Source organism: Elephantulus edwardii, unplaced genomic scaffold (assembly GCF_000299155.1).
Source record: "Elephantulus edwardii isolate Elephantulus edwardi_28Jun2011 unplaced genomic scaffold, EleEdw1.0 scaffold00001, whole genome shotgun sequence".
Classification (NCBI taxonomy): Eukaryota; Metazoa; Chordata; class Mammalia; order Macroscelidea; family Macroscelididae; genus Elephantulus; species Elephantulus edwardii.
Window position 1 is genome coordinate 6,858,034 of NW_006399751.1, and position 17,167 is coordinate 6,875,200.

The 17,167-nt window shown below is 57.2% G+C and overlaps 2 protein-coding genes across 2 annotated transcripts; both read left to right on the plus strand.

The window, feature by feature from the left end:
• The first annotated feature begins 656 nt into the window (after positions 1–656).
• On the plus strand, positions 657–3,408 carry RRAD (Ras-related associated with diabetes). The gene is made up of 4 exons (XM_006878710.1): positions 657–1,017; positions 1,701–1,774; positions 1,888–2,092; positions 3,131–3,408. Exons 1-4 carry the CDS (start codon positions 657–659, stop codon positions 3,406–3,408), a joined length of 918 nt encoding a protein of 305 aa, XP_006878772.1.
• A 4,025-nt stretch (positions 3,409–7,433) lies between these two features.
• CDH16 (cadherin 16, KSP-cadherin) lies at positions 7,434–15,775 on the plus strand. The gene is made up of 17 exons (XM_006878904.1): positions 7,434–7,478; positions 7,714–7,797; positions 8,163–8,318; positions 8,388–8,526; positions 8,874–9,032; positions 9,731–9,927; positions 10,437–10,559; positions 10,721–10,871; positions 11,085–11,312; positions 11,392–11,468; positions 11,546–11,734; positions 11,824–12,065; positions 12,795–12,928; positions 13,913–14,157; positions 14,319–14,424; positions 14,697–14,813; positions 15,678–15,775. Exons 1-17 carry the CDS (start codon positions 7,434–7,436, stop codon positions 15,773–15,775), a joined length of 2,490 nt encoding a protein of 829 aa, XP_006878966.1.
• The last annotated feature ends 1,392 nt before the right edge of the window (positions 15,776–17,167 follow it).

The window sequence follows — 17,167 nt, forward strand, 5'->3', positions numbered from 1 at the left end:
CCCAGGGGAAGGTTACCTCCGTTGTCCGTTGTCCGGATGGCTGGCTCTCCATCACCTGGAGCTCCCCTCTGTGGTCACTCATCTTACACACGCTCTCCTCCCTCCTCGCTCCCTCCTTCCCTCCCCCCCCCCAGTCGGGTGTCTGTCTCTGCAGGGGAAGGTTTTGGGGGAGGGGGTCCTTACTCCCAAGGGTGGGCCCAAGAGGAGGGTGGGGATTCCCCTGGGCGAGGGGGACTGACACGTCAGCCCCCGCCACCCCAGCTGCGGTGGCGTCCGGGGGCGAGGCCGGGGGCGGGCAGAGGCTTAAATAGGCGGCGCCGAGCACGGACCCAGCGCAGCGAGAACGGGCTCCAGCGGCCACAGCGCGAGGCTCCAAACCCAGATCCGAGTCCTAATCGCATCCGTGAGCGAGTGGGTGAGTGTCCTGGAGGCGGGGAATGGGGGAATGTGGCCACACTGTCGTGAGCCCGATGTGGGGCACTCCGCGATGGGTCACTGTCGAGGTGCAGGGACCTCATGACCTGGGGAGAGGCTGCACCGTCTCCCCGGACTCTGGGCTGGGCAGGTGCGTCCCGGGTCAGGCCTCCCAGCCCGCCAGGCCCCCGCGACTCATGCGGCCATCCTGGCTCCCTGTCCCCCAGGCCACGTGGGACACGATGACCCTGAATGGCGGTGGCGGTGGGGCTGGCGGGAGCCGCGGGGGCCAGGAGCGCGAGCGCCGTCGGGGCAGCACACCCTGGGGCCCCGCGCCCCCCCTGCACCGGCGGAGCATGCCGGTGGACGAGCGCGACCTGCAGGCAGCGCTGGCGCCCGGGGCCCTGGCAACGACCGAGGCCCGCGCCCAGGGCCCGCGGCTGGACTGGCCCGAAGGCTCCTCGGACTCCCTCAGCTCCGGGGGCAGCGACTCAGACGACAGCGTGTACAAGGTGCTGCTTCTGGGGGCGCCTGGCGTGGGCAAGAGCGCGCTGGCCCGCATCTTTGGTGGTGTGGAGGAGGGACCTGACGCAGAGGCCGCAGGTAAAGGACTGGGCAGGTCAGAGGAGGGGAGATTTACAGGGGCGGGACTGGGAGCCATGAGGCTGGGGACCTATGGGATTCCAAAGACACTTTCAGAATCATGCCTCCTCCTAGCCATTTCACAGACGGGAAAGTAAGGCAGAAGGGATTCCTTACCCTACAACAGCACATGAAATTCCCAGAGTAAAGGGTGCAGTGCTCCTGCATGACCTTTCTGTGGGGTGAGGGTAGGACATCTTCCCTGTCCGTGTCAGCAGGAACTCAGCCAGAAGGAATTTCTAGGTGAGGAGCCCAGATCACCTAGGGCTTCCAGAGCAATGACACTCTTGATTTTGGTTAGATGAATGTGATCAGAGCCACTCCAGCGGCCAGGCGGAGGAGAGTGGGGGCACTGGTGTTGAGGACATTGCTAGCTAGTGGGGCAGGGTGTGGAGGGTGGTGGGTGTCTTGGCGGAGAACAGACACCCCTTGTCCTCCCCCTTGCCCTTCCCAGCCCTGTTACATCTTTCTGCTCACTCCATTCCTTGCCCAGGGTCAGGAGAGTAAGGCAGCCTCCGCAAGGTTTGGGGGCGCAGGATGTCTGAGGGTCCCGCGGAGGAGCTTGAGGATGTGACCAGAGAATGAGTCTGGGACTGGGGTCCCTGGGCAGTCAGTAAGTAACCTGGTACTGGGTTTCTGTGTAGGGCACACCTATGATCGCTCCATCACAGTGGACGGAGAAGAGGCCTCACTCCTGGTCTATGACATTTGGGAGCAGGTAGGATGCAGCCTGAAACCCAGGACAGGGATGGGAGGGGTGGGCTGCTGAGAGTGCCAGGCTGTGTCTGGGACATGAGGGCTGCTGGGCTGGACTGTATGTGTATTCTGCAGGATGGTGGCCACTGGCTGCCTGGTCACTGCATGGCCATGGGGGACGCATATGTCATCGTGTACTCTGTGACGGACAAGAGCAGCTTCGAGAAGGCCTCAGAGCTGCGGGTTCAGCTGCGGCGGGCGCGGCAGACAGACGACGTGCCCATCATTCTCGTGGGCAACAAGAGCGACCTGGTCCGCTCTCGTGAGATCTCTGTGGATGGTGAGCAGGGAGGGGAGGGCGGCTGGGGAGGGAGGGAGATCCTGGCTTGGCTGTGGTCCACTCATCTTGGCTCAGCTCAGGTCCCTGGAGATCATCAGTGGCTAAAAATGTCCAAGAGGAGAGCTCAGGGGAGGAGGCGTCTCCCCATGTCTGGGCTTTGACAGAGAGGTGGATGCTGGACACTGAACGAGACACTTTAGGACTCCCTTATCCCCTCTGGCCTTGGCCTGGTGAGGGGTGAGAAGAATGCAGGGAGTCAGATGAGAAGGGCAGAGCCTGGGGTTCCAGGTCTGGACAAATCTTGGGGGGTGTATTTCTCCATGGAGGGGGAACTCAGCATCCTTTTCTATGGGCCCATCAAAAACCCAGCAGGGCCCATCAAAAACCCAGCAGTGACTTGTTTACAGTACCTTCCCACACCCTTTCTATTATATCATTTGTCCTGATAGAACATCAAAGTGCCATGTGTTTCCAAACAATTCTCATTTTCCTGTGCTGATTCCTCCCTAAATAGCTGTTCTTGTGGCCCTTTGAGCTGATTATGGCTCTTGTGACCCTACAGGACAGTGTAGAGTGCCCCCATCAGGGTTTCCTGGGCTGTAATCTGCATAGGAGCAGATCGCGTGGCCTTTGCTCCTAAGAGATTGATGCATGAATTCACTTTTTCAGGTAGAGGCCAAATGCTTAACCATTGTGCCACTAGACCTCCTTTTTAGATCAAAACAAGCAAACTCACTGCCATAGTGACGATTCTGACTCAGGGTAACCTTCCACCAGGTTTCCCAGGCTGTAAATCGTAAAAGAGGGCAGACCGGCCACTTCATATTTCTCCATGGAGTGACTGACTAGTGGGCTTGAACTGCTGACTTTTTGCATCCAATTGTTTCAATAAATAAGTCTCTGTGGTCCCACTTTGGGGGTTCTCTGACCGCAGGCACATCCTATCAGGTGATCCAGGACCTGAGGTCTCCTTGTTCCTGGGGGGACCCCAGCTATGAGGTGCCTGGTCACCTACCCTTGCCTGTTCTCCATCCACAGAGGGCCGGGCCTGCGCAGTGGTATTTGACTGCAAGTTTATCGAGACTTCAGCTGCGCTGCACCACAACGTCCAGGCTCTGTTTGAGGGCGTTGTGCGCCAGATTCGCCTTCGCAGGGACAGCAAAGAGGCCAACGCCCGTCGGCAGGCAGGTAGCCGGAGGCGAGAGAGCCTGGGTAAGAAGGCGAAGCGCTTCCTGGGCCGCATTGTGGCGCGCAACAGCCGCAAGATGGCCTTTCGAGCCAAGTCCAAGTCCTGCCATGACCTCTCGGTTCTCTAGGCCCCACCTGGCACACTCTGCAGACAGAAGAATGAGTTTGTGGACTGGTCCCGCCAAGCCACCCTGGACGCCTCAGTCTCTGGACCCCTGGGAACTGCCAATCAGGCAATTCCCCACCTCAAGGTCATGGGCAGACAATGTGGCCGCCAGTGGCCACACAGACTGGGCCCCCAGAGGATGTGCGCGGGCCCACGTGTGTCCCAAGGCCGAAGGCCAAGCCCAGCCTGCGGGCTGCGTGCCCCTTCTGTGGGGTCTCTGCAGGCCCATGTGTGGGAGATGACTGTGACTGCGCCCTTGTCCACACCTGTGGTGTGCTGTTCAATGCGGTGGCTATTTGTTTACATGCAGATGTCTTTTTTTTATATATATAATAAAGACTATTTCCTTGTAAGTCAGAGCTGCTGACTCTGTTTCCTCCCACCTGAGGACTGCAGAAGCAGGAAGGGCTCCCAAAGTTAAGAAATGAGGGTTCACCCTGGTATGTGTGACTTTGTTCTAATATTTGGGCCCCAGCCTGGGCAGTGGGCAGCAGAGGGCACAGCGTTGGGGCAGATGGCACAGCGTCCAGGCAGAGGGTACAGTGTGGACCAGAGAGGGACATAGAATGAGGGAAAAGCAGAAAGGGGTATAAACTCCTCCGGGCCCCTGCAATCCAGACCTTTTGCTGGGACCTGGCATTTCCTACCATTGGAGGGTTCTGGTCATCCCTCTGCACATAAGGGAAACTGAGGCAGTGTGTGGGGCCGCATCCTGCCTCTCTTCTCACAACTAGACAAGTTCTGCACCGGTATGTCTGCCCTACCCCTCCTGAAGGGTCTTCACTGTTCTTTGCACGTGAGCGACCCACCAGTTCCGAACATCCCATGCTCAGAGGTGCCTGCCTGACTGGTTCCCGGGAGGAGCCGCTCTGGGCAGCTAGCCCTGCCCTTTCTGAGTGGTCTTGGGTTGGTGTGGGAAGGCGGACACAGCTGAGGATGTGCTTGTCCCCCCACTCTCCCTCACTCTCAGAAGGGGACTCCTTAGCCACCTGGCCCTTCTCAGCACCAAGTATCCACCAGGGTCTCCAGGGTTTCAGAGATGAGCATCCCTTTATGGTGAAATGAAGCACTTGCCCAGGCCTCGTGGTAGGAAGTGGCTGAGTGGCACCTGGTATCCAGATCTGGCCATTTCCCAGAGCGGGGACAGCCTAGAGCGAGATGCAGGCAGCTTCTAGGCAGGCTCCAGGCCAGGGCCCACATCTTCCTTCATTAGTTTGTTCATTCAGACGTGCTGGCAACTCTCATGATTGGATCTGAACCCTGATTACTACCTTTCTAAAGGCTTGGAGGGGGTGTCCAGGCCCCCTGTGCATGTGTGGAAGGGAACCTCTGAGACTAGCCCATGTGCCCACAGGGCAGTGATAGCTGTTTGAACAGCCGCTCCTTTCCCCCCAGGACTCCTTGGTATATCTTGAGGAAGGTGGAGGGTGAGGTTTTCTTGAAGCAGGTGCAGGTCCTGGGCCCTGAAGAGGATTCTGGACCTTCCCAGTTCAGACATTCATTTTCTGAGCAAGTGTGGATATGAGAATGAGTTCTTGTCGGAGTGGAGTTGGAGGGATAATGAAGCTATGTGCTCAGAGGAGGCAGCTCTGGTGACCTCGTGGTAAGGCGTCTTACTATCAACCCAGTGGCAGGCATTTCAAATCCACTAGCTACTCTGCAGGAAAAAGACGGGCGATCTCCCAAGCGATCAATGGATGTACATACAGCCTCCAAAAACTCACTTGAGGGCCAGCTACGAGTTGGTTCCAATAAGAAATAATAAGCTCAGAGTAGTGCCTGGCACATAATACATACGAGAGACCCACACCCACAATATCTCCACACTGCTGGCTGGGATGCCTGAGTGATGTTGGGACTGGCTGGCAGCTTGTGACGGGCAAGACTGGACAGTTGACAGGTCCCCACCCTGCGTCCTGCCCGAGAAAGACTAGCCAGATGTGCAGTGGAAGGGCTTGAAGGAGACAGGAAAGGGCTAGAACCAGTATCCCTGTCTCTTCCTCCCCTTCTCCCTTGGCGTCTAATTCCCAGGCCCCAGAAGCTTCTCCTGGCTCCACTTGGCTTCCCTCACTGGAGGAAGGGCCCCAGGGCAGTCCAGTAACACCTTCAAGGTCACCCAGGATGGCTCAGCTCTCTTTCCTTCTTCGGGGCATGAGATGGTCCATTGTCCCAACCCACTGAGCGTCCAGAGTCTAATGTGAGGATTTATGGAAGCTTGGGAGTCACGGGAGGGTGCTGGCCCACTAATTCAACCAGTAGGGAGGCTGAAGCCCTGAGTGCCCAGGTCAGGCTGAGCACTGCTCATTCATCCAAAGGCGTAGCCGTTAGCTCCTTCTTGTCCCAGGAGCTGCCAGGGCATTGCGAGAGCCAGGCCACTGTCGAGTCCTCGAGGCCTGCTGGGGAGGGCCTTCCTGTCTGGAAGTGACAGATAGGACAATCTGGTGTCCTCTGTGCATTGGTTCGGGTAATACATGGCGTGGGAGAAGGGATGAGGTTTCTGAGCCAATTTGGACACGCAGCGAAGGTTTCCTGGAGAAGGGAACATTTGAGCTGAGCACTGAGGCCTGAGCAGGTGCTCAGAAGACAGAAGAGTGGGAACGGAATTCCAGGTTAGAAGATGCAGCGACAGACTCGTGCCTGGCAAGGACAAGGGGCAGTGAGGCCAAGTCTAGGGCAAAAGAATTAGTATCCAAGCCCAGGGTGCAGGAGTGCCCACTGGGCTGTGTCGGGGTGTAGGGAGTGCCCAGCCTGGTAATCTCCCCACCTCCTGGTCACAGATGCTGAGCAGCCCTCGCTCAGCTTTCCAAAGTCAATGAGTAACCTGGGGGACTGGCAGGGCTGGGCATGCTACGCTGGGCCCAGTGGTGTTTTCCACTCCTAAGCAAGTGTGGTCGGACCGCCCACCAGCAAGTGTCCGCCCTGTCCAAACCCATCCGGCCCGGCCTGGCCTGAGCAACCTGGAGAAGGAAGCCTTTTGCGTGGTAGTTGGACCAAGGGAGCCAGCCTTAGCCACTGGCAGGTGAGGAGCTGGGGAGAGGGGTGGGCAAGGCCCGGTTGGTGTTGAGAGAAGAATTAGGACAGGCAGGCACAGCAGTTTAAAGACGTGCTACTCCTTAACCTTGGTGTCTGGGGAAGAATTCCCAAGGATCCACCTTGCAGTGGTTGGCGAGCTCTGTGCTGAATGCTGGGAAATTCTGAGTGAGGCAGACTCTAGCTCTGTGGGCACGGAATCTGGAGGTAGCAGTGGGGGCCCTAGACCGAGAGTTCTCTGTTCCAAGAGGAACTCTTCTGTGGTCAAGTCCTTGGTGACCTTGGCCAGGCCCTGCCCCTCTTCAGGCCTTCCTGGCAACATGAGGGGACAGCTCGAAGCGATCTTCAAAGTTATCATGGTCTTTGCAGCTTTATATTTTGAGGACTCTTTGAGTCTGCTGGGAAATGACCACTTTGGGATCTTCGAGCTTGGTGGAGGGGTGTGGTAGGAAGGACACATATATCTGCAGGTGACACTGCCATGGAGCTCCTTGTGGGGGCCAGAGCCAAGAGGCAAGGTGGTCAGGCCTGGGACCTAGGTGGGCCTGGTCACTGCCTTGCAGGCCACGGAGAGCCTTGGACCATCCAAGGGGAGGGATCCTAGACCCGTGTGATATGAGAGTCCTAGGGCTGTGTGAGAATGGCCTGAGGCAGAAGACAAGCACAGGGGTGGATGGGGCAGGGTGTGAGAGAGCAGAGGGGAGAACAGGCCGCTCTGAGACCTGCTGGGGCAAAATAGAAGGGCAGGAGGCAGGAAGAGCCCCGTCTGTCTACCCTATAGTGACCAGGAAGGAAGAGTCAGCTGGACAAGTTGAGTTCTGTCAGCTTAAGGAGCTGTAGCTTAGAGCCTAGTGGGGAGCAGGGCAGAGATGCCTTGGGGGACAGTGGTGGAAAAGGCCCTTCTGCAGGCAGCTGGCCTGTATCTATACCACCATGTCCTTCAGGTCTGTCCTGACCATGGGCCCTGCCTGGCTGTGGCTGCTTTGCCTTTCTGTCCCCCAGGTAAGTGGAGCCCTGTCCCCTCCTTCAGGTCTTGCCCTTGGGTTTACACTCATGCCCCTTCTTGGCCCTGACCAGCTGCATTGACTGGGAGAATAGTGGTGGGCTGTCAAAGTTGGCTATGGGCCACCGGAGGCATCAGGGGCCCAAGGCCCTAAGAGTGCATGGGATGAGGTGTGTCCAGGTGAAAACTCCCAGGAAGCTGGCCCCTGGGGACAAGGTGGGAATCCTCGCACAGGTATTTGTCACGGCCCAGACTGCTGAGCTGCATGTGGAAGTCCCAGAGAACTACGGTGGAAATTTCCCTCTGTACCTGACCAAGGTGAGCTGGGTGGGCTGCCCCCTCTTCCCCAACCTCCAGCACCCCTGCCTTCTCTCTTGCTCTGGCTTCCTTAAAACTCTGCTCTCCACACAGTGTGCGTTAATAACTAGTAAGATTTTAGTCCTAGAGGCAAGTAGAAGTTTAATTTAAAGAATAGAACTCTTCTTGGAAAACAAGGCAGGGAATTTGGGGGAACATCAGCAACAGGAAAAACAGCTCTGGCTTTGGACCTGAGCCCTTATTTACTGTGTGTGTGACCTCCGGAAAGGGCCACCCTCCAGTGAACCTCAGTTTCCCTACATGTGAAATGGGGCCTTTCAGTTGAGGCCGGCATCTCTTAGTCTTGGCTCCCAACTCCCCAACAGCTGCCACTGCCCCCTAAGGAGGCCGGGGGCCTGGTCGTGCTGTCCGAGGACTCCAGCATGATGGCTGATGGCCCTTTTGCTGTGGATCCAGAGTCTGGCTTCCTGCTGGTGACCAAGGCCCTGGATCGAGAGGAACAGGCAGAGTACCAGCTTCAGGTATGGCCGGCCCAGGACTGGGGACAGCAGGGAAGGCAGGACGTGGCACTGACTACCCTTCCCTGCTAGGTGACCATGGAGACAGAGGACAGACATGTCCTGTGGGGTCCACAGCACGTGCTTGTGCACGTGAAGGATGAGAACGACCAGGTGCCCCGTTTCTCCCAGGCCATCTACCGAGCTCGGCTGAGCCAGGGCACCAAGACTGGTGAGTGACAAGAGTAGGCAGGTCACAGCAGGGTCAGGTGGACGCTAAGGAGACAGGAGCACTCAGAGATGGCCAGAAAGTCATCAAGGGGACAGGGCACCCGAAGTCCACAAGTCCACGCTTTGTCGTGTCCCACTGTTATTTTCTTCTTCCTGGCCCCTGTCTTGCTGAGGGTCCTCAGATGGGTCTGTTCACGCCTGGGCTCAGTTTGCTCATCTGTGAAGTGAGATGAAGAGTCCTAATTTACCCTCAGGGTCCTAGAGAGAGAGGGGACCAAGGAGAGGAGGACACGAGGACTCGCCCTACTCTTTCTTTATCTCATGATTCCCCCTTGCCCCCAAAACTAGGCGTTCCCTTCCTCTTCCTTGAGGCTTCAGATGCGGATGAGCCAGGCACAGCCAACTCGGATCTACGATTCCACATCCTGAGCCAGGTGCCGGCCCAGCCTCACCCAGACCTGTTCCAGCTGGATCCCCGAGAGGGGGCTCTGGCCCTCAGCCCCCAGGGTGAGCCTGAGTGTGACAAAGAGAGTGGGCCAGGGAAGCTGAAGATAGCATGTGAGCTCTAAGAGAATGGGTCCGAGAGGTAAAGGAGGGGAAAGGGACTTCTAGGTGGAGAGGAGAGCAAGGTTGAAGGCTGGGAGGCCAGACCACCCCTAGAGTGACCGTGCACAGAATAAGTGCGGCGGTGCCCCCAATCCATGCTCCGGAGACCTGGAGCTACGGCATCTGGATAGAAGAGGTCTGAGGGGTTAAATCTTATGATGCTGTTGAGATACCTTGTGACTGCGGCAAGTGGAACTGGGACCTGGGAGTTCAGAACCAAAGGCTTGGATTAGAGATGAAAAGAAAAGTCAATCACCCAATCACCCAGTCCATCTAAAACCCCCAACCAGTTACCTAGCTGACTATTGATTGATCCAATCTCTCATGGACCCATCCATATCTCACTGCCATTCCGATAAATTGCCGATCCACCATCCAGCCATTCCCAGCTATTTATTGTGTAAACAGATCTCGAAGTGGCTTTGCAAACAGCCAAATCTTACTTGGAGATTCACAGAAGTGTTAAAAGCTTTTCTCTCATCCCCTGCCCAAGACACTATCTTAAATACCAGCCTTGTGTCTCGTTGTGTTCCTGGCTGGGGGTGCCCTGGCCCCTGGCCCCTAATTCCCTGCTCAGCTAATCCCCCTACCCCTTCTAGGGAGCACCAGCCTAGACCATGCCCTGGAGGGGTCCTACCAGCTGTTGGTACAGGTCAAGGACATGGGCGACGAGGCCTCAGGCCACCAGGCCACTGCCACCATAGATGTCTCCATAGTAGAGAACACGTGGATGCCCCTCGAGTCCATCCACCTGGCGGAGAATCTCAAGGTCTCATACCCACACCTCATTGCACAGGTGAGCAGGAGGGGAGTGTCCTCGCTTCATGGAGTCCTGGGGTCTGGGCCCAACTTGATCCTGACTCGTCCCCACATAAGCTCCTCCCTCCGGGGTTCTCATCAGTTCCCACCGTGCAGTGGGAAGTTCAAGGCCCTGGGAGAGATCCACAGTCCCTCACCTGTTAGCGTCTGGCTTCCTGAGATTGCACAAGGCTCTCTTAGAGAGAACAGCTGTTGCGGGGATCAACACCCAGTCCAGGAACGTCTCAGGCCTCCTCTAGGAATGGCCTGGGGTCAGGCCAGGCCGAGAGGGGAGAAAATAGGGCACCTGCGCCAGGATCCAGGCTTGGTCTGGAGAAAGGCCACCGTGGAGTTGCCACAATAATACATACCTTCAAATAGAATGACCTCCCCAAACCCAGGGAGGGTGGCAACTTACCTGGGGTCACAGACTCCCAACTCAGGAAGTAACTGGGGCGCAGGGCTGACATAGGCTGCTTATGCCCTGTGGTTTGGGGTGCTCTGCAGGTACACTGGAATGGGGGGGATGTGCACTACCATCTGGAGAGCCAGCCTCCTGGACCCTTCGATGTGAACCCAGAAGGGAATCTCTACGTAACCGAGGAGCTGGACCGAGAGGCCCAGGCTGAGGTGAGGTGAGAGGGAAGCCAGAGGGGCAGACCTGGGGGTGCTTCTGGGATGCCAGGTTCCACCCAGTGAACCAGAAAGAGCCAGAGCTAGTCACTAGAAGGGAACCCAGATTTGTCCAGACTGGATTGTTCTTGGTCTCAAGGGCCTACTGTCTCCTCTAGTACCTGCTCCAGGTGTGGGCTCAGAATACCCATGGGGAGGACTACACAGAACCTCTGGAGCTGCAGGTGGTGGTGACAGATGAGAACGACAATGCACCTGTCTGCACCCAACCTGGACCCCCAATCAGCATCCCTGAGCTCAGCCCCCCAGGTGGGTCTTGGGCCTTGGCTGGGTTGGGAGGAGAGGTGAAGTCCCCACAAACAATCTCATTTCTCTTCTCCGGTGTGGCGGTCCAGTCTCGGCCACCATATCAACGTGCAACCCCAAAATACAAATGCACACAACTCAGTTTCAGTTAAACAATGTCATCGAGAAGTGGGTGTCTGGGGCCAAAGTTCCACCCGAGAGGTTACTGTCTTGCAGGTACGGCGATCACCACATTGTCCACAGAAGACGCAGATGCCCCTGGCACCCCTAATGCCCACGTTGTGTATCGGCTGCTGAGCCCTGAGCCTGAGGAGGGGGCAGAGGGGCAAGCCTTTGAGCTGGACCCTGCTTCGGGCAGGGTGACACTGGGGGCTGCCTCACTCCGAGCTGGCCAGAGCGTCGTGCTTCAGGTGCTGGCCAGTGACCTGGCGGGAGCAGAGGGTGGTAAGTGTCCTGATGGTGAGCCGGTACCCTGCCCGCTCTTCCTACCCCAGCCTCCCCCACATGTCCTCTGTCGGCCCAGGTCTCAGCAGCACGTGTGAGGTCACTGTTTCGATCACAGACATCAATGACCATGCTCCCGAGTTCACCACCTCCCAGGTAAGTGGGAACAGGACGACTTAGGAACAAGTTCTAACTGGAAGAGAGGCTGACGGCTTCCCACCTCCTCTCTCCAGATCGGGCCCATAAGCCTGCCTGAGGACACAGAGCCTGGGGCTCTGGTGACCACCCTTGTGGCCACTGACGCTGACATTGAACCTGACTTCCGCCTCATGGACTTTGCCATTGAGTCAGGAGATGTGGAGGGGACCTTCAGTCTGGATTGGAAGCCAGACTCTGGTCACGCCCACCTCCGGCTCCACAAGGTGAGGGGCCAGTGGGTATTGTAGGTGGGACGGTGGAACCCACATATGCACACGTGCCCGCGCCGTGACCCTCATCCCACTGACCTCAGAACCTCAGCTATGAAGCAGCTCCAAGCTACAAGTTGGTGGTGGTGGTGCGGAGCGTGGTGAACCTGGTGGGGCCAGACCCAGGCCCCGCATCCACGGCCACAGTGGCTGTGCTGGTGGAGAGGATGGTGCCACCCCCCAAGCTGGACCAGGAGAGCTATGAGGCCACTGTCCCAGTCAGCACCCCACAGGGCTCGTTTCTGCTGACCATCCAGCCCTCAGACCCCACAAGCAGACCCCTCAGGTGAGCCAACAGCCCAACCCTCCACGGCCTGGACTTGCTCTGCTCGTTGGAAGTGACCTCAGGAAATTTTGGGTCTTGGACTTTTCCTCAAACTGCTGCTAATGCCAAAGTAGTAACTGCTGGTGGAATCAGGGCCAGGTGGGCTGAGTGGGGCACGGAGGGGTGTGTCTGAACCCCACAGAAGCTCAGATTATGCTTTCTGATTATGATTTCATTTGCCTTCAGATTATGATTCCATGGTTCTCCAGGGCCAGACCCTCTCTCCCGTCCCACCTAGATTTCTGCTGGGAAGGAGTGAGGCTGCTTTCAGACTCTGCCTCCTTCAGGCCCATCTGTGGGGCCCGTGGGGCCCCTGGGACCAGTGGAGTGGAGTTAGGCCCCTCAGGCTGTGATAGTGAAAGACCCAACATATCCATGGTCTGAGACCCCCAACAGAGCTGGGCTCTTTCTCCTCTGGTTTGAAGTTTTTCTGTCAGCACCACATACACCCTTGCTCAGTCTGTCACTCTGGCTTCCTCTGTCCCAGTGTATGTATCCTTCTAGTCTCTGGCACTGGGGAGAGACACTGGGAATGTGGCCACTCGTGCCATGACTGAGCCACAGGGAAGAGGTCACACAGCCCAGGAGTGTGTGTGTGAGTGTGTGTGTGTGTGTGTGTGTGTCTATTTACAAAAGACCCCAAGTGTAGTCTCAGAGACTCTTCCTGTTTTCACCTTCTCGGGACCCCAGGTTCTCGCTGGTCAATGACTCAGAGGGCTGGCTCTGCATTGAGGAGGGCTCCGGGAAGGTGTCTACAGCCCGGTCCCTGCAGGGCGCCCGGCATGGGGACTCATACACAGTGCTTGTGGAGGCCCAGGATGCAGGTATGACAGGGTGGTGGTGGCGGCTGTGGGAGAGAGAGCAAGCTCCGGCAGGCTCAGTGTCCCCCTCGCAGCATCGCAGGCATCCCCCTGGGACTGCAAGGAGAGAGTGGCAAGGAGAAGGCTCAGGTCAACCTTGAGAATGGGATTACAGCCAGAAGGGCAGGTCTGGCCTCTGCCTTCCCTCTTAGACCAGCCTCCAGTTGGGGGCACTTGAAATCACCTCAACTTTGACCTCTAGCTCCTTGAGAGCTTCTCAAGGGTATGTGACTCCAGGGACAGGTTGGGGGTGGGGCAGAGGGTAAGGGGCTGGGGCCAGAGAGGACAGGCCTGGGGAAGTGGAGTCAGGCTGGGCTGTGTGCCAGGAGGGGCATCTGGAAGTGTGACCCCGCTCAGGTCAGGAAGCCGGGCTGGCCCTGGCGTGTGTGACAAGGGGCTGTGTTGGCCTGCACTTCTGCCCAGGTGTCCATGGTGTCAGGAGACCTTGAGAGGCACAGTGGGCGTGGCAGCTGTTGACACTGTGAAAGGGAAAGTGCATGTGAGGATGTGCCTGAAGGAACTGGGGAGGGAGTCATGCTGGGTGATGATGGGGCAGAGAGAAAGGGGTTGAGCCTGGAGTGTGATAGAAAGGTGGCTGGTGGGAGGGGGACTGGGGGTCAGCACGACCAGGCCCCCGGCCTCCTTAGGGGGCAGTGGCAGCTGTTGGGGAGTTGGGAGCCAAGACTAAGAGATGCCGGCCTCAACTGAAAGGCCCCATTTCACATGTAGGGAAACTGAGGTTCACTGGAGGGTGGCCCTTTCCGGAGGTCACACACACACAGTAAATAAAGGCTCAGGTCCAAAGCCAGAGCTGTTTCTCCTGTTGCTGATGTTCCCCCAAATTCCCTGCCTTGTTTTCTAAGAAGAGTTCTATTCTTTAAATTAAACTTCTAATTTACTCTCACCCAGATCCCCGCCTGGGTCAGCATGCTGTTTTCTCCTCTACAGACGATCCAGACCTGAGCGTCTCAGCCACCCTCACGCTCCACTTCCTGAAGGCCCCGCCAGCCCCTGGCCTGCCTCCAGCCCCCAGGTTTGCCCGGCACCTCTGCACACCCCGCCAGGACCGTGGCGTGCTGGTCAGTGGAGCCAGCGAGGACCCCAACCTGGCCAATGGACAGGGTCCCTACAGTTTTGCCCTGGGACCCAATCCCACTGTGCAGCGAGACTGGCACCTCCAGGCCTTCAATGGTGTGTGTGGGTGGGGAGCGAGGCATATAGCCAAGCAGAGAGGAGGTGGCACTGGGGAGAGAGAGATGTTCATCCACTGTGGGGCTGGGGCTGCTGGGACGGGGGAGCACTCCTTAACCTGCTGTGGGGAGCACTCTCCTACCCTCCTGCCCTCTCCTCAGAGTCCCATGCCTTCCTCACCATGGCCCTGCACTGGGTGGAGCCACAGGAGCACTTGGTCCCTGTAGTTGTCACCCACAATGACCAGACGTGGCAACTCCTGATCCGAGGTGAGGTGGGACCTGGGGCAGCTTTGATTGGGGTTTCTGAGGTGTTCTGTGCAGGGGGAGGAGGGCTGGGTTCACAGAGACAGCATACACCTGTGTGTCGTGGGCCACACACACCTGTGTGCACTGACACACACACACACACACGCACACAGCCCTGTGTTGTACATGTGTACACATACTGACCAGCTGGGCTGATCTGGGGAACCCGCGCAGCCGGACGGCCCTCCCCACCTCCTCTCTACCTTCTCGTACCTTCCTTCCCTGGCCTGCAGTGGTTGTATGTCGGTGCAACGTGGAGGGGCAGTGCCTGCGCAAGGTGGGCCGCATGAAGGGCATGCCCACGAAGCTGTCGGCAGTGGGCATCCTCGTGGGCACGCTGGCAGCCATAGGTAATGGGGGCTAAACTCCTGTGAGGGACGGTGGGGAAGGGTCAGAACCACGGTGTCCAGGTAATCAGGGCCCTCACCTCCCTCAGTCCCTAGGCCAGAGGCCCTGTTTCCTGATCATCATTGTCAACATAGCACTTCGTGTTACGTTAAGACCCCTTTACTGTGTCTCACATGGGTCAGCTCATTTATTCCACGCTATGACCCTGCCAGGTAGATGTCTGCATTTTCCAGATGTCCACCCCGAGGCTCAGAGGTTAAGTGACTTGTCCAAGGTGACACAGCCAGGTCGTGGCAGTACAGGTCTAACTCCTCAGCCCAAGCCTCCCTCCCCATCTCCTCATCTTTTTAGCTCTCTCAATGGTGGTGCAGTGCACTGCATGCTGGGCGATTAGCTCAAAGGTTGGCAGGGCGAGTCCACCAGAAGCCCCTTGGAGGAAAGATGGCCAGTCTCCTCCAGAAAGGTGTACAGCCTTGGACACCTGATGGAGGCTTGTCTTGAGTCAGATGTAACTTAGCTCGACTGGCAGAAGGTTTATTGCTTTGCAAATAAGAGGCTGGCTTTCAGTGCTGGCTCTGGTGCCTTTCTTTCAGAGCTCCAGGGAATCCCATCCAACCTGTCCCTCAGAGAAGGGGACTATGGGTGTGCTAGGGCTGCCTGCCGAGGGCAGAGGCCTAGGGAGGGCCAGGTAAGCCAAGCAGCCAGGTTCTTCAGATACGGGCCATAATCACCCAGCTTGACCTGGGGGACTCTGCCTAGGAAACGCTGCCACATTATGAAACCAACAGCAGTAGCAGGAAATCCCCGCTGACAGGCAGGTCGCACAGCGTCCTCTGAGGGCTAATCCATCTCTTGCGGGCCCCTAGGCTTCTTGCTCATCATCGTCTTCACCCACTTGGCCCTGGCGAGGAAGAAGGACCTGGATCAGCCGGTGGACAGCGTGCCCCTAAAGACAGCAATTTGAATGGTGCAGGGCCGCCAGCAGAATCTGGGTCTCAGCCTCCATCAGAATCCACTGGGATGGGGCCTGCACCCGCTGCAGCTGGAGCTGGACAGATCAGGCACCCCTCTGGCTGCTCTGGGCTGGAGGCAGCGGTATCGCCAGACACGTCTGCAGGGCGGGGATTTTAGGAACTGCCTGGAGAGAGTGTTCAAGTGGAGACAAGCTTGTGAGATAATAAAGTCTCAGGGAGCAGGACGTGTGTCCTGCAGGACTGCCGTGTGGTGTCTGGGTGTCCGTGTGTGTGAATATGCCTATGGGAGTGCACACACTTGCCCAGTCGTCCCTTCCCGGCCTCCACGCACAGACGGGACACGCCTGGGGTCTCCTGTGGCAAAAGACATGAAACATCACGTGCGCTTTTAGCAAGACTTTGGGGCTGAGCAAGGGGAGTCATTCCCATTGGCACCTGGAGCCCAGTGGCCATCCTGTCCTAGTGCTGGTTGGGGAGAGTTTTCCTGGTCATTTCTGTGCCATCATCATCTTCCATGAGAAGACACAACCTGATACGTCCTGTGTCTGAGTCATTTGCACCTGTTGTTGTTGTTAGGGGCCATTGAGTTGAGTATGACTCATGGCGACCCTATGAACAATTGACCTGAGCCCTGTCCTATCCTGTGCCATCCTCATCGTCTCTGACACACTAGAATCCATTGCTGAAGTCACCATGTCAATCCATCTCATTGGGGATCTTCCTCTCCTTCACTGACTCTCCGAGATCTTTCTTTTTCTTTTATTATTATTTTTTTCTTTTTTTGTGTGTACCGTAATCAGATCTGACTGGTACAGGAGGAGATTGTCCCTCCTCCAGCAGAGCATCTGGTGGATTCGAACCACTCACCTCTGGGATTGTAGTGCAGCTTCTTGCCCCTAGGCCACCAGAGCTCGCCTGATTCTCCATCTTTCCAAGCGTGATGTCCCTTTCCAAAAAAAAAAAAAAAAAAAAAAAACCAGCCTCACCTAGCTGCATGCCCAAAGTATGAAAGACGAAGCTTTGAGCATGAGGGTGGGCCAAAGTCTCAGAGTACCCTGTCGGGGACTGGCCAAGAACCCCAATGGGCCCATAGAGCTGATGTGATGCTGGGGTGGGCCCCAGGACACCTTTGGGTCTCATGCACAGTCTGGTGAACACATAGCAACGGGGGCTTCAGAAAGCCAGAGAAAGGGAGTCACTCAAACGAGCACCTCTGGGGTGGGGCAGAAACTCCTGTGGCCCATCCTGGAACAAGGCCTGCTTTAGTCCAAGATCGAGCCAGGACCCTAGTGTCCTGCTAGAGCCTGGACCACACCTCCAGACTGACCTCCAACTCCCAGCTCTGGACAGCCCTAAGCACACACCAGTCCCTCCATTCCCTG

Coding starts and splice junctions, on each gene's coding strand:
- RRAD (XM_006878710.1), top strand. CDS start 657: ATGACCCTGAATGGCGGTGGCGGTGGGGCTGGCGGGAGCCGCGGGGGC. Junction 1,018..1,700: donor ACCTGACGCAGAGGCCGCAG/GTAAAGGACTGG, acceptor GTTTCTGTGTAG/GGCACACCTATGATCGCTCC. Junction 1,775..1,887: donor TCTATGACATTTGGGAGCAG/GTAGGATGCAGC, acceptor TGTATTCTGCAG/GATGGTGGCCACTGGCTGCC.
- CDH16 (XM_006878904.1), top strand. CDS start 7,434: ATGGGCCCTGCCTGGCTGTGGCTGCTTTGCCTTTCTGTCCCCCAG. Junction 9,928..10,436: donor ACCCACACCTCATTGCACAG/GTGAGCAGGAGG, acceptor GGTGCTCTGCAG/GTACACTGGAATGGGGGGGA. Junction 14,425..14,696: donor GTGGCAACTCCTGATCCGAG/GTGAGGTGGGAC, acceptor CCTGGCCTGCAG/TGGTTGTATGTCGGTGCAAC.